At 35.4% G+C, this 16008-nt stretch overlaps 1 protein-coding gene across 4 annotated transcripts in view; it reads right to left on the bottom strand.

The window, feature by feature from the left end:
- jbug (filamin-type immunoglobulin domains fbug) overlaps nt 1-16008 on the bottom strand; it is a 152352-nt gene that overhangs the window by 26849 nt on the left and 109495 nt on the right. For all 4 annotated transcript variants that reach the window (XM_088270460.1, XM_088270459.1, XM_088270461.1 and 1 more), the window contains 6 exons: nt 9609-9757; nt 8275-8347; nt 6617-6784; nt 4822-5196; nt 3307-3392; nt 980-1211 (listed from right to left, as the gene is read on the bottom strand). In XM_088270460.1, coding sequence (XP_088126586.1) covers nt 980-1211; nt 3307-3392; nt 4822-5196; nt 6617-6784; nt 8275-8347; nt 9609-9757 — 1083 coding nt within the window. The remainder of the gene's footprint in view (nt 1-979; nt 1212-3306; nt 3393-4821; nt 5197-6616; nt 6785-8274; nt 8348-9608; nt 9758-16008) is intronic.

Raw genomic sequence — 16008 nt, forward strand, 5'->3', positions numbered from 1 at the left:
AACATCCGGCCGAAGCTCTCCAGTGATGATTGAACTTCGGTTGGAATTGGATGCAATTACCGCAGAGAACTTCTTCCCAACTATGTTTTTTCGAAAATTATTATGTTTATTGCAGAAAAATCAAATTATTATGGATAAAATAGAATAACAATAGTATGATAAACATTTTGGCATAAGTAGAATTTGTAAAAACACTGTATTTATAGCATTTTACTTGGGGTATTGCCAGTACCCCCTTCGGAACCTACGGATTATTTTTTTTTCCTCCGGACCGGAAAGGTTAATATAGATCATTAAGTGGATTTTCGTTTCTTCTAACTAAACCATGTTTTATTTTAATCTGTGTTGGGAACAGGAGGGATAATCTAGTGTGGGCCAATCAGGAACTTCTCAGCATTTGCTCATTGCTATTACTCTGGACTGATAACTAAGGCGGAAGGCTGATCACCTTTCCTTCACGTGTTAATGACCAAGATAACACTGCGTTTATATGATGCAATGCACCATCGGATGCGAATGAGGGTTTAGAAAAAGTGTCTGTAATGTGTTTGAGTATAGCTCTGGAGGTTCCAGGATTCTAAGGAGCTCGGTCAAAATATGTTAAATATATACTTACGATTTTTTATTCTAGCATTTAATGACCATTTTACTGGTGAGATTTTTTCTTTTATGTATGCTAAAATTGTTGAAGACTTTTTTTTGCAAAAATGGTCCTCTTTATTAAACGGGGGGTGAAAATAAATATTACTAATTTTACACTCTAGTATTTATTTAAAATTACCCTGGACTGGTCCCTAAGCCGAGGGAGTGATCACCTTGCCTTCATATAAGTAACAATCAAGATAACACTGTGTATTGACACGTATTGACGTTGCAGTGCCTTATGCACCATTGGGTACAGATAAAGTTTAGAAGAGACTTTTATTGTGTTTATAAACAAAACGACCCTAGATGAAAATTAGCACAGTTACATTCTAACCTCCAAATCCGCTGAGCTGTATCTCGGACTGCTGTCCCCTTTGAGCCGCCCGCAGGGTGTCTCCCTTGACCCGGGCGGAGGGGGGAGGGGCTCCGACGGGGGCTCCCGCCGCGCTGCCAGCCGGCCCGGGGCCTCCTGACACAAGGCAGGTGAAGGGGGACCCCGGGACGGGACGCCCGTTGAAGCGGACGGACAGAGAATGGGGCGCCGCCTCTACCGGCTTGAAATTCACCTGTGGAAGATAATCGGAACTATAGATGTGTACTGTTGTCAAGAAAAGGCGATTCAGTTGGCTAGGCCATGTACTCCACATGCTTCCTGAGAGCCACCATGAAGAATGCCTCTCTTACAAGGCATCAGATTCGCGCTGCCCAGGACGACCACTGCTGACAATTCGTCGGCAGTTCTCGTCTGAACTTCTAGATGCGGACCTGACTTGAGAGGATGCATAGGATCTAGCAGCCGACAGAAGAGCCTGGAGACAGTTTGTGGACTCCATATGCTTCACATAGGAAGTGGATATGGTTAAAGAAGAATAGACGTGTAAACTCACGCCTATAACAAGATAGCGAGTGCTTTTGACAAGAATTTTCACTCATGAATTAGAATTTTTAACTTTGTAACTTTACACATAAAGAGTAAACCAACTCACAAGTAGGGGAATAGGCTATGGAACTTATAAAGTTGGAGTTACAGACAGTTTATGTTTTCATCTGTTGATGAGAGCATCTGTAGATCTCGTAACTTGTTGTGTTTACATTAATAAACTCAAAAATGGTCTAATACAGGTTTTATATTTATATTAACTTGTCCGGGAATGAGTTTCTGTGGACAAAACTGTATCTGGGGAGTGAGTTATTGAAAATCTTTTTTACAGTTTATGATTTTATATCATAGTCAATGCTACAAGCAACAAATATACTAAAATAAGAAATATATATTTACACCAGGAAACATGATTTACATAAAAATAATCCATGTTTTATTTTGTGGCTTTTTTTCCAGCGTCATTACGATGACGTCACACACAAATAAAATGTTGTGGGTAAAACAGAAAAATAGTCTGAAGTGTGGTTTTAAGTGTTTGAATACAACCACAGATGGCAGTACAGGTGCCATTTTATAGTTAAATATTACCCGGCTTTATTTTTATTTTATTTTATTTGGGATTTTTACAGCCACTACAAAACAATATATTATACAACATTAATTAACCGGATCCACGCGGCTCGCATAACCGTATGTGTTTTTACAAGACATGCCCCATACGCGGCTGACATGAGCGTTTGTGTTTTCACTTTGCTCTAAGTTTCGAACCTCAGTTCAACTTGGAGGGATTTTTTCATGGTGTGGAACTTTGGATAAAATAATACGTCAATCATCGGCCTTATGACATCTGTTGAAATATCTGACTAATAATTTGTAACATCACAAGGATAAATAAAACAACAGATCCCTGATTTTTCTTGCGGTCGGTAATTAGTCCGCGCCATAATCATGCCCTATATCTGTCTCACTCTCGACGCTACGCATCGCCAGTGGGTAAGAGTGACACACGATGCGTGCTTTGATTTATTTATGTTACGATCTAATTTGTTTATATTACGATATATTTCAAGAATAATGTGACACACGTGTATTATATAGTACCAAAAAGGCACAATGAATCCCATTGAACGTTTTTGTTTAGGAAAATAAATAGTTTCATAACTAAATACATGATAAAAGTAATAATTTAAAAAACGGCGAAATACAGCCGCGCACGAGCGTCTCTTAAGAACAAAGTTAACGCGTTTAAAAGGTTAACAAAACTATGGCCAATTAAAAAAATCCTCCGATAATGCTATTCTTACGAAAGTTATGTTGGTTGGGGTGTGTGTGTGTGTGTGTGTGTGTGTGTGTGTGTGTGTGTAGTACCTATTCCATGTCAACATAAATCATCCAACAAACAGGGATTATAAACAGTTGGCTTGTTGAACAAACGCCAACGATCAATCATTCACCTAATTTCCTGCTTATGTCATTTTTTATGGAATTAGTGCTTTTCCCAAATATATCTACCTCATTAAACATTTTATTATAAGTATCCATAATGCGGTTGATTGTAGTAAATCTGGCAAAATCAGTATTACATTTAGTTACTTGAAAAAGTTGATTATAACGCGTTTGCCTCTGCGGTACCCTAAAATGGACGTTAGTTATAAGCTCGGCCGTTCAAGTACGCCCCACATACTCCTTAGAGGAAAGTTTTGTTTGGATGATCATGTGCGGCCATACTCCCGGACAGGTTAAAAGAAATCCAGCTTAAATTAAAAATAATATTTTACCTTGAAGCGGGCGTTTCCCTCACTCTGCACATAGTTGGGGACATTTCTCCCTCCGACAGCAACTATTATCTCCAAGTTTCCTGCGCCTGTAGAAGATTTTTGATTGTGAACTGATGGCAGCTCATGCTTATTTACGGCCATTTAAAAAAAATAATGCATTTTTTGTATGTGTCAAACTGTACCATCACAGGAGTAATTTTTATACAATTTGTCAATATGTTTTTAGGTACCGTAGAACGGGGCTACTTGAACTTTGATGTGTTACTTGAGCCCAGTACAAAAAAAAATAAAATCTGTATTTGGTCTACAATAATGAATGTATTCGTGTCACCTGTCAGGGAAACAATGAATCATGTCCATACGTTCATTATTGTAGACCAAATACAGATTTAAATATTTTTTTTTGTACTGGGCTCAAGTAACATATCAAAGTTCAAGTAGCCCCGTTCTACGGTACTCTTGAAAAAAATATTACTAAATACTGAAATAAAAATTGTTTTAAATATAGTTACAAGAGTTTTTTTTTCAATTTAATTAATTTTCTAGACAATTCTACTTTACAATCTTAAAATTAATTACGCAGTTCTCTTCAATAAAGAGACTAAGCTCTTGTGCTTGGAGAGGGACTTACACTTATTATTAATGTTTACGTTTGTAAGCGATATTATTTTTTTCTTTTTTTTTTCGATTTATTTATATACACACTTCATTTCATTAATTTTTTAGCATTTAAATGTCTTCACAACATTTTGAGTGTGTCCAAATACTTCCGGACCTCACAAACTAATAAAAGCTTCTTTTCATCTCACCAATAGATGTCTCTAGTGAAGTTCTAGTGATTCAAGAATAATTTTTCAAAATTGGTTCATATATATAGAACTTCCAAGAATTTGAGTAGTGTGGTTGTCAATAACGGGTAGAATTGGTGAATGCTACACGTGTGTAAAGTGATCACTTAAACCAGCCATTACTCTAATTTAAAAAGAATTACGAAATCGGAAACAATAAATCAAGCCAAACTTTTAGGAAAAAATGCAATGATTACCCAAATGACACTTTATCAATTTTTAATGGGTATAAACCCATTATTGACAACCACACTAGTCCAATTCTTGGAAGTTCTGTATATTTGAACCAATTTAGAAACCTTGTTCTTGAATCACTAGAACTTCACTAGAGACATCTATGACGGTCGTCAGCCCCGTGAATGCCCAGATTTCCATATTCTTCTTCATCTTTGGTCAAAAAATAATTTAAATGTCTTATTTTTTTTTACATCTGTAGGAAGGTTATTGAAGCACTTGGTTGACAAATATTTAAAGTTCTGTTGGATTTGTTTGCTATGCATTTTGGTATTGTAAAGTCATTTAGGTATCTCGAAGATGAACTTTTCTTTAGAATGATGAACATGTGACTTCAACCCGTATCCAGCCACTGCTGGGTGAAGGTCTCCGTCAATGCTGAACATAAAAAGAAATAAATAAATAACCGAGTAATTCTTGATCAAATATTTACCGGCTTGCGACGCGTTGATAGTGAACCCGACCGGCCTGCCCACGACTCCGGGGCTGATGTCGGTGACGGTGACCCTCTCGGCGGAGTAGGCCTTGAGCAGGAAGGGGCTGCCCTCCACGTGGCCCCCGGCGGGCAGGCGCACCTCCACGCTGTGGTCGCCCACCTCCAGCGGCGTGAAGGCCACCCCGTAGCGCCCGGGGCCCGCCGGGGCCACGCGGGCCGCCACGGGGCGCCGCGCCGGCCCCAGCACCTCGGCTGCAGGCGCGGAGGGGCTCTCCACGCTGAACTCGCACAGAGACCCCACGGAGACCTTCTCCAGGGAGTCCACGTCCACTACGCGTGCGGGGGAGGAGATCTGGCACTGGAACGGGCTTCCTGTAATGACAATTTTTTCTCCCTCAGTATGCAAACAATACTACACATAACTACCATAGAACTATTCACTAATCACATCGTAAATGCTTTAAATCCCCCATATATGATTTATTATTATTTTTTTTAATAAAAAGAGAATATTTGTGTTTTTTTTTTTATTATTTCCAAAAATACTTCTATTCCATACTATTTCTGTGAGCCTAAGCAGCTGTAGTCGTAGTAGAGTGGGTTAGAACCCAGAAATTCTGACTCAAGAATTCGCGACACTAACTACAGGACCACAACCCCACACTTTGAATTCCATAACTAACTAGTATTTTAAGAGCTACTTACTCCATATTTATTGTAATCTCAAATATAATATTAAAGAAAATTTTCTCTTTTTTATTTTTATAATTTTAAAGCGTTAAAATATTATTTTTTATCAAAATCACAATAAGCCAGTACCGCGAGTTCTACGCACTTATAAATCAGGATGTAAATTTTTTGTCTGCTAGCGAGATGTTATTTCTTTCATTCTAATAAGCGTGGTATTACCACAAGGAGAGAGCGCGACAGTTAGATTACTCTGGTTTTGTTTGATCCAATTTCCGGTTTCTTGCTCAGTCAGCACTCAGCTACGCGCTGGAAAGGACGTTTAATCTGTGACTCTGGGTTACGAGTTGCGTACTACGATTTCCATACAATATGAAGTGGGGTCTTTTAGTACCTCGTGTAATTTGTGGATGGTCAACAAGGGTTAGTTTCCCTAACCTTGAGTTCCTTCAGGATATTCGCGCGGAGGGTTTGTCATTCCTGCTGCATGTCCAGCACCTCTTATCAATGAACTACCAAAAAGTCAGTAGTGCGGTCATAAAGCACTTTAAAAAGTATGCCAAAAACGTTTGAGCAAGCTGTAGTAATCATTCAAGATAATTTACAGCATAATAATGAAAGGTACCAGTAATGAAAGGTGGCATGTATCACTCAATTTTAGGTTCTTTGCGAATTAACAAAAAAAAAATTAATAAGGGTTAGTTTATCCAAAAAATCTAAATCTAAACTTATCCAAAAAATCTAAAATCTCAACTTGGAACCTCCAAGATGAAGACTCTCCGATCCATAACCGGAAACACATTGCGAGACCGAGTAAAAAATACCGACATCCGGAGCATGTGTAAGACGGAGGATATCGTGAGATGGGGACGACAACCAAGGCGATACTGGAATGATCGTGTAAACAGAATGTCAGATGACAGACTTCCACGCATCGCCCTTCAAGGAATCCCCGAAGGACGCAGACCCCCAGGCAGACCTCCAAACAGGTGGGAAGACAGCTGGGAGTCAACATCCCAAGAGCTACAAGCGGAGGCACAAACAGATCCTTAGGATCTAGAAAAAGAAGAAAAGAAGTTTAGTTTATTTGATGAAGTTAGGTTACCTGGCACATCTTGGCCGTTGAATCTTAAATCCACGGTGTGCGCGTGGGGCTCTCGTGGCGTGAATGAAATGGCGTAGGTATGTTGTCCCTGCGCCTGCGCTGACGTGGGCACTCGGCCCCCGTTCACTGTGACTTCCAAGTTGCCAGGGCCAGCTTGTGATGTCTCCACTGCAAAAATAAAGGGTAGACTATTGTAAGGAATGTGGGTATGTTGGTGACAACAACATAGATCCAATTGTGTGTATACCCATCATAGTCTGACAAGCGGCATTCTAGATTAGTATTTCCTATAAGCAGTCACTCACTTAGAGCTACCTGGTAACTTATATATAGAATAAATCGAAGTCAAAGAACTAATAATGTTTTACGGATAATCTTCTACCACTTAACATAAAATAAGTATAAAATCTGTCTGCTAATAATAATAAAGAAAATAATAAATGTCCGCTTCCGTAATGTAGTGGTTATCATGCTCGACTACTGTACTGGAGGTCCCGGGTTCGATTCCTAGAGGGGGTCAAATAAATGTAAGTGATTTTTTCACTCTTATATTTATTCAAAACTACCCTGGACTGGTACCTGAAGCGAAGGGCTGATCACCTTTCCTTCATGTGTTAATGATCAAGATAACACTGTGTTTATATGACGCAGTGCCCTATGCACCATCGGGTGCGGATGAGGGTTTGAAGAAGAAGAAGAATAATTTATCCAGCACAATTTTTATAAAACACTACCTCAAGGGCGCTTCACTGTGATCGAATTGGCGAGAAGGGGATAGTAGAAATGATTCAGCAAAGAAATGCCTTTTAATTTTAATTTTTTTCTAAAGATCATTTCAGTCACTGTTTTTTAACTAGTGAAAGAGCATTCCACACTATTGGTGATACAAGAAGTTTAGAAAGAAAAAGGAATATAAACCGGGAAAAAGTAAGGAATACCATTCCAAGTTGTCATCTGGAGTTGACGTATTTGCTGCGCAATGCAAATTTAGGAGTTTTTTCTCGTTTTTTAAATCATATTTTTTAATTCCTATTTTCATACGGTGTACGGAGTGTGTGGAAGTTTTGGTATCGTAAGGGAAGGGTAATTAACTATAGTCTAACTATGAGTATTTCAATGTTTTAGAATTTAGTACATAAACCCTGATGATGCAAGGTTCTTGTCGAAACCGGTTGGAAAAAGTGTACCAAAACAAAGTTGTTTTATTTTATAAAGTTTATAAAATGTGCCACAAAATATCTGCGAAAAACATTCAAGAAAAAATACCATTCCAATCCGTTAAGAGAATCTCATTAGTCACATTTATAGTATGGTGTGTTGAGATGGTTTGGATATGTAGAACGAATGAGTGAGGAAAGAACGGTAAAACAAATTTATGAGGCGAATGTTAGCGGGAAAAGAAGCAGAGGAAGACCGAGAAAAACATGGCTCGATCAGGTATGCCAAATACTTGAAAGTGGTCAGGTTAGGAGTCGTAACAATCGGCGGGTATGTATGAGGAGATGCATGAACGTGGAAGAGGCGAAGAATGTTTGCAAGGACAGAGTGGTGTGGCGCTCTATTCTCTCTGCCTACCCCTGCGGAGAAGCGGCGTGATGGTTAGTTAGTTAGTTAGTTACATTTATAGTATGGATGAAGATGAGGATAACGTTTCTTACCTAAAAAGGTGACAGGCTTCCCAACAGTTCCGCTCGCCACATCCTTGACTCTGATGGCATTCACATCATACACCTGAAATAATACAACATTGGTAAAACAAGATGGTACGACAATATTTTGAGTATGTCCATTTGATTACGCATTTTTATCGATTGTCGCGCGGTATGATCGATAATCCTGAAATTATCCGGAACATTGGTCTGTATGTTCCCGATAGTTACCTAAGACAGCGTCGACATAGATAGTTTCACATTCCTATACACAGAACCAACCTGCCGATGGTTATGCCTGTAAGAAGAGCTACCGCTATGTTGAACAATATCTCATTAGATATTGATCTGTTACATGTGTCTGAAGGAGTTTTCCAAAGTTGGATTCTTCTACACCTTTGGTAATAGTATTCTTGCTTATTTTCTATTTTATATTGAAAATCTCTGTCCACAAATCTGAATTTTGTCCACTTTGTATGTTTTAAAAAAAATTCTATTTATTTATTTCATAGATACATATATTTTTTTTACTATATGTATTACGGGTCTTTAGGCATGGCCTGTGTTGAGCCGAAATACTTACATGTTAATAATTTTTTTTATTTTTATTATTATTTGTTTTTTTTATTAGATTATATACATTACATACAATAGATACAATAACAATTTACAGTATTAAGGTTTAACAATAAAATAATTACACCTGGACTTTAATTAAATCACTTTCTGCCTTGTCCCTTCCAACGGGAAGCAACCATCGACAGACACTGTTCTTAAAGACATGATATGTGTAATATTTAAAAAAATACAGGAGCTGTAATCCAGTGCTCGCTTGATTCAGCCTATGACAGGTCATGAGCTCTGTAAATACCCAGACTTTCATATTCTTATTCATCTAAGTTGAGATGTCAACAAGTTATGTTATGATTTGGTAGTTTTCGATGTAGGTGTTTTGTCAATAAAAATGAACTTACAATAAACGAACTTTTATATGGTGGAATATGGACGATATTTAAATTTTAAGTGTGTACTCTCAAATATACAAAGTCAGTAAGCGACTGGCTGCATGAGAAGCCACATGTGTTATACGAACACATTTAAAAAAAAAATGGTTATTGGAATTTGGCAATTAAATATTTTATATACATTACCTTTCAATAACTCTTTCTTTTGAAAACCATATATTTATGTAGAAGCAAAACTTATTTTTTTAAATACAAAAACAGTATTACCTGGATTAAAAGAAAATTAAGGTGGGAGCTTCATTTCAGGATAATTTAATTTAATGTGATTTTTCTAATAACCATTTTTTAAGAAGCATGCTGTCCGCCATATACTGTTACCTTAGCGGTGAAGGGGCTTCCCGGGCAGGGCTGCGAGCGCAGCAACACGTGCAGGCGGTGCTCCCCGACCGCGCGGGGCACAAACTCCGCCCGGAACAGGCCCGCTCCGGCCTCCAGCACGCTCGCCGGCACGCTGCCCCCATTGGGACCTGTCACACACACGCACTCAGCCTCCGTACACCCACTACACAGTCCAGAGTCAACCTAGCGTCACCCTCGCATCGCAATGCAATGTCAACAAAGTAAATTACTGTATCGGTCAATGTTAATCCCGTGTCAGTCTATCTAGCAGGCATATGGCCTTCAGTCGGCACCGTGTGCCAGTCAACACAGTAAATTACTGTATCGGTCAATGTTAATCCCGTGTCAGTCAACCTAGCGGGCAAATGGCCTTTATCAGTCAGCACCGTGTAAATTACTGTATCGGTTAATGTTAAACACGTGTCAGTCAATCCAGCAGGCATATGGCCTCTGTCAGTCACCTTGAAAGGTGTATAAATCGTGCCAGGGCACAAGGGATATTGTCAGTCAATCTTGTATCGTAATGTGAGATTAATAACGTATTTTTAATACTTTAACATTCGAGATTACGTCAGAATTTAATTGTTTTGCTTCAAAGGATGAAACAGAAATTGGAACAAATTAGAGTAATTTTTTGTACAATTCTCATATTGCAGTTATGCCATTCAAAAAGCAGCAAATATAGATAAATGTGAATTTCCCAAATTGACAAATAATAGTCAAAATAAAGGTGTCTAAATTGACCAATAAATAGTAAAAAAAAAATGTCCAGACTGACAAATAGTCAAATAAAGATAGAAGATACTATATAAACAGCAATAGTGTTCTAATTTGTTTCAGTGTGTTTCAAACCCTGTTTAGTTTTGCGAAGATGATTTTTAGAATGAAACATCATTTAGGCAAATGTTAAATGTCTGAAGATAAATGGGACGTGCATTCCGTTGTGTTGACTGTTAAATGTTACTGTTATTGTCACAGGATTGACAGCTGTCTGTGTAGTTGTGACGGTGTTAGCCGTAAAAATAAAAGACTAAACTAACATCCTAGATTAAATACGCAAAGATATCTGAGGCTGCGTTCACTAATGCGTAGGGATTACGGGACGATCGACCCAGACGGTGAGATGTGAATTTGCCAAAATTGGCAAATAATTATCAAACAAAGATGTCAAAATTAACAAATAGTCAATTAAAGATGTTTAAACTGAGAAATAGTCAACTAAACATGTCAATTTGATATTTTTGAATGCTTTTACGAGTAATTATAATGTCTGTAAGCGATCTTGCCAGGATAATAGTGAATGCAGCCTGAACCATGAAGATTTATTATGAAATTCATGTAATTTAACAGTTTTAAAAAAAATACACAACAATCAGATCAGAAAATATCTGTGATTTTTACTAATTTAAGAATACATTTAAACAATATAGGGAGACTCTTCTGTAACAGATATCTGTGCATATTTTAAATACAAGCAATTAAAGCATTAATGCATATTACATTTATAATCGTTAAGGGTCTGATTCCAACGAACAGTTAGATGGCCGAGAATTGGTTTGCATTATGTCCATTCAAACAGAATTGTAAAATAGTTCTTGCGGCACTGCGTTCTAAGGACTATTCTCTAATTTTGGCCTAAATAGATATAGTACGAAACGGTTTTTCACATTTTCAGTCACCAAATTGTCAAGTTTGCCATACTAACTCTGCCAGTCAGCCCAGAAGCAGTATGTATTTGCATACTAAAATAGCCAAATAAATTTGTATTTTTATCCGATGACGTTACTGCCACACACTTGAAAATAAATTTGATAATTTAATGACGGGCCATCTCGTTTATCTAGTACTTTCCTCTTATGGTGTCCTATCTCTATACAAAGTACAAATTACGGACATGGTGAATTTCTTCATTCTTCCATATAACAATACAAAAACTCAATTACAATGTAAATTGACAAACAAAAAGTTTTATAGAGAGGATTCGTAAATTCGACTAGTATATAGAATTTATGAGAAGAAAGAGATCTATAAACAATTCATATTATCATAGATCAAAGATCTCGTAACTTTATATTCAGTTTGATTTGAAAACACACGTGTTTTTACATACACCCGTGACGGGTAAAAATATGCCTTTTAACAGCGTTTTGACTACAATAGCAGCGCCATTTGTCGAAAATAACAGCAACATATGCAATAATAAACATTGCTCATGGTAAACAGCATGCTTTTTAACATCTGCTGTCACTAAGCATTTTCGATTGCATTGTTGTTTCACAATTTAAAAAAAAAATCTTTGCTTCACAAGTATTGTGAAATTAAACTTACGTATATTTGAGATGTGTACTTTCTACTTTCTTTCTTTTCCATTTAATCAAATCGAGTGGCAGCAACGCGTGCCAAATAAAAGAAGACAAATATTTGTTTCTATTATAAACGCAAAAATGTCAACTTCTTATTATTTTGGTGATTCTAAGCAGGCGAATTATAAAAATTAATGTCAAGTTGTGGTAGAATGGGTTCGAACCCAGAAACTCTCACTCAGAGTCCTGTAATTCTTTGTTACAGTATAATAACAAACTATTATATATAACCTAGTTTCCTGTACTAGCAGAAACCCATCCCGAATGGGTTTATTAAATCATAGACAATGTAGATGATCTGCCATTGAATTTGTGAATTTATTTGTATAGTATGGAAGGCCCTTTAAATGTTGATAAAAGATTCCATAATGATCCTGAAATGTTTCATATAATTTATTACATTTTTCTCATATGGCGACATTCGGTATTCCTGTTAAAGGTTTTACCTTATAACGGAAATTTTATACAATAAAAGATAAACCAGATGCTCGCTTCCTGTATTCTAACCTCAAAGAATTTTAAAATAGACATTTTTCATTAAATTACCGTTCTTTTGCATCCTACGGGCTCGAAATTGATATGAAAGCAATTGTTTAGCTGAATTTCCAAAGATATATACAATATATACAATTTTGAAAAACTTTACTTTATGCACTTTTTCTATGCTTTTGTTCATTCAAGAAATGTCACTTTGACATTTGTTTTTGTTATTAGTGCAAGAGTTTTCTGTTAATTTAAATTTTTTCGATACCCGGCTAATGTTCAGAGAAAAAACTTTGTTTTACTGTATAAAAAGGTTCAATTCGCGTTACTTACGCTAAAAAAATGCAAAAAAGTAAGGCAAAATGACACATTTTTTTGTAATTTAGATTTTTCTTAACACGGGTTGTTACAGTCTATAGAAAAACTTGCTTTTCTCTTATAAATATATCAGATATTAGTATAATTTCTTGCGAAAACTTCAGTCTGAATCAGAAAAAACATAAAAATATCCTAAAATTATTATTATCCCCTCTATATAGCAGTGTGGCAGCACTCATTTCTAATTTAAACCGATCAAATAACTCTAAAATGGTTGTAGGGAAGTTTAATACCAAATCAAAATGGAACCTTGACAGAAATGAATACGCATTTAAAATGTTATTCTTTTGTGACATTTTTGTGTGTGTCATATTAATTATGATTAAATTACATATACAAAAAGATGTTTCATTTAAAACTACCTCTGCATTAAAAAAGCATATAGCATAAATTATTTAAGCCGTAATTAGTTAAACTTCACCGACACTAAAAGCTATAAAATTAACTCTTTTGAGTACTTATTACGATAAATTATTGTATTTATATATGAACAGTTAATTGTTTAATGGATTTAAACATAAAAAAATAATGGAATGCTAGTTTTACACGTAAAAAATTAAAGTTCATAATGTTGGTCATTAATATTTATCAAAAAAATTCATAATTTAGATAAAACCGTTACATAATACATTAAAAAATATTTAATTTGTATATTTCTTTACTATAATAACATGATTAGCCATAGAATATTGAATAAAGTGGGAAAATGGAATGATGATTTGTTTAGGTACCTTAAATTAACATATTTTTTTTTAATTTGGCAACATTTTACAGTGTTGCCTGAGCAATGAATAATACAACTTTAAAATTATTTCCAGTGCAAAAAAATGTTAGTAAGTACCTACATAAGAATGGATTAGTTTAAAATATTAGCATTTTCCTTTACCAAGCAGGTTAGTTTTGCAGGCGCTTAATATATTAATTCCAATACCCCTTAGTTGTAGAAAAAAGTCATATTGATATAATGTATTTCATTTTCTCAATTTCATTTGTCCATGTAGATTTTGTGTACATTTAAAAAATTGCTTATATTCTGGTTATTTCAATAGTTATTCTTTCATTATATATTTATCCAGTAGTGCATAAGGCACTGCGTCAAAATATTGCTAAATATATACCTACTAAAACATTTAAAGGTGATGAAAAAAACATTGTTTACATATGATTGGTAATATGATTCGAATAAGGAAAACATAATGCATTAGCATAAATGAAAGCTTAGAAAAAGGGTTTACCAATAACAGATGCTGTGACTTAGCCAAATATTTAGGACATGCCTTATATCATGGTATAGAAGGCATTGATTCCCTTTTTTTTTAAGTGTAAATTGAGAAAATGAAATAGTTCAATATTTGAAAGCAGCTTTGTAATAAAATAAACCTATTTGTAAAATCTAGAATTAAATTTAATCTGGTAAGTTTCTCCTCATCTTTTCATGCAAGTCAACGTCTCCTAAAGTTCGCGTCAGTCGTAGCTAACCGAACCTCTCAACCCAACACACACTTCGGCAGTGTCTAGTTGTCTAGTTTCTAGACCGAGTCAGTTGAATAGACAGTAATTGGTTAGTGAGTCGAGTCACGGTCGCGTCTAGTAATAGTATCTTCTCCTTCCTGCAACGACAAGCAAAGAAAAAAAAGATAGACACCAAATACATACATACTTTGAAGAAGAGATCCCCGAAGTGAGATATATACGTGCAGTTGCCAGTCGGGTGTTCCAATACATATGAGATATTTTTCATTCACATACTTGAATCAAAAAGGCTGAGAATTTTTATTTAAATGATTGTTTAGTGAGTATTTTAAAACTCAAATACTTCACAGAGAATTAAAGTGAAATTGAGTTAATTATATTTGAGGTGCAGTGACTGTTCGGAATTGCAGGTATTGTTTTTTATTTCAATTAAATTTCCCAGGAAATGGTTATTTTACATTTCATTTTTGATGGGAATCGATGGTAATTTTACAAAAAAAATTATTACACAGTAAAAGTAAAGATTTGATTTAAACTGTACATAATGTAATTGTTTGCATGCTGTGGTAGTGATTGTCCTGACGAAGAGACGGGTAAGTCTCAAAACCGGTAGAGATTAAAATCTCGGTGAGTGGTTATATACTAATATTATTAATATTTTTGTAAAAATGACTAACCAAAAAGTAAATGCTTTAAATATTAATAATATTGAGAATATTAAACTGAAGAGTTCTTTTTAAAGAGAAATATTTGTGTTTTTTTTTTATTATTAAAACAAATTGTTCAATTTCATACTATTTCTGTGAGCCTAAGCGGCTCATTATTAGAAATAGGTATCAAACTGTGGTAGACTGGATTCGAATCGAGAAACTCTGACTCAAGAGTCCGCGACACTAACCATGGGACCACAACCGACACAAAGTTATTGTGTAGAATAAAATTTTATTATACCGATTTGAATTTTTTTATACAGTGATGGTGTATAATTATATTTTATTGGGCAGTTATCGTATACATTTGTATAAAATTATTCAAGAATAATCTATAGTTGAATTTTATTATACAATTATTATACAGACTTAAATTTTATGATACTGTAATTCTGTATAATTGATTTTTATTGACCTGTTATTATAGGGATTTTGATTTTACCATACAGTTTTTGTATATTATTGAAGTTTAGTACGCAGTTAAACAGATTTGATTTTTAAAAAAATAAAACATATTTTCAGCCTTTTTGCTTCACTTGATTATAATAGAAATACATATTGCAAGAATTTAAAGAGTTCAAATTCGTTTATAATATAAAATAAATTTATCATACATTTTTAAAAAGAAATAGTTTTAAAATATTTTGATTTTCTACAATAGATTACTTACGGATATCAATTTTTAAATGAATAATTTAAGGTACCTAATTATACCATCTAAGAACACATAATAAAAATAATTTTGAATCATAAACTGTTTTAGTGCCATACATTTTAGCTATCTAGAAGCGTGATTGCACTCTCTGGTACTAAAATGGTTAATCTAAAGATGGGGACTGATCTCCACATTCGCGGCGAGCATCCGACTTCGGATAGAGCACTCGGAACGCTGTACTGACTATACGAATGCTCGCATCGTAACGTGTTACGTTACGACCAAATGACTCCGGTCAGTCCCCACATTAACAAGAA

Source organism: Brachycentrus maculatus, unplaced genomic scaffold (genome assembly GCF_059751285.1).
Source record: "Brachycentrus maculatus isolate JH-2025_06_01 unplaced genomic scaffold, ASM5975128v1 h1tg000386l, whole genome shotgun sequence".
Taxonomy (NCBI): domain Eukaryota; kingdom Metazoa; phylum Arthropoda; class Insecta; order Trichoptera; family Brachycentridae; genus Brachycentrus; species Brachycentrus maculatus.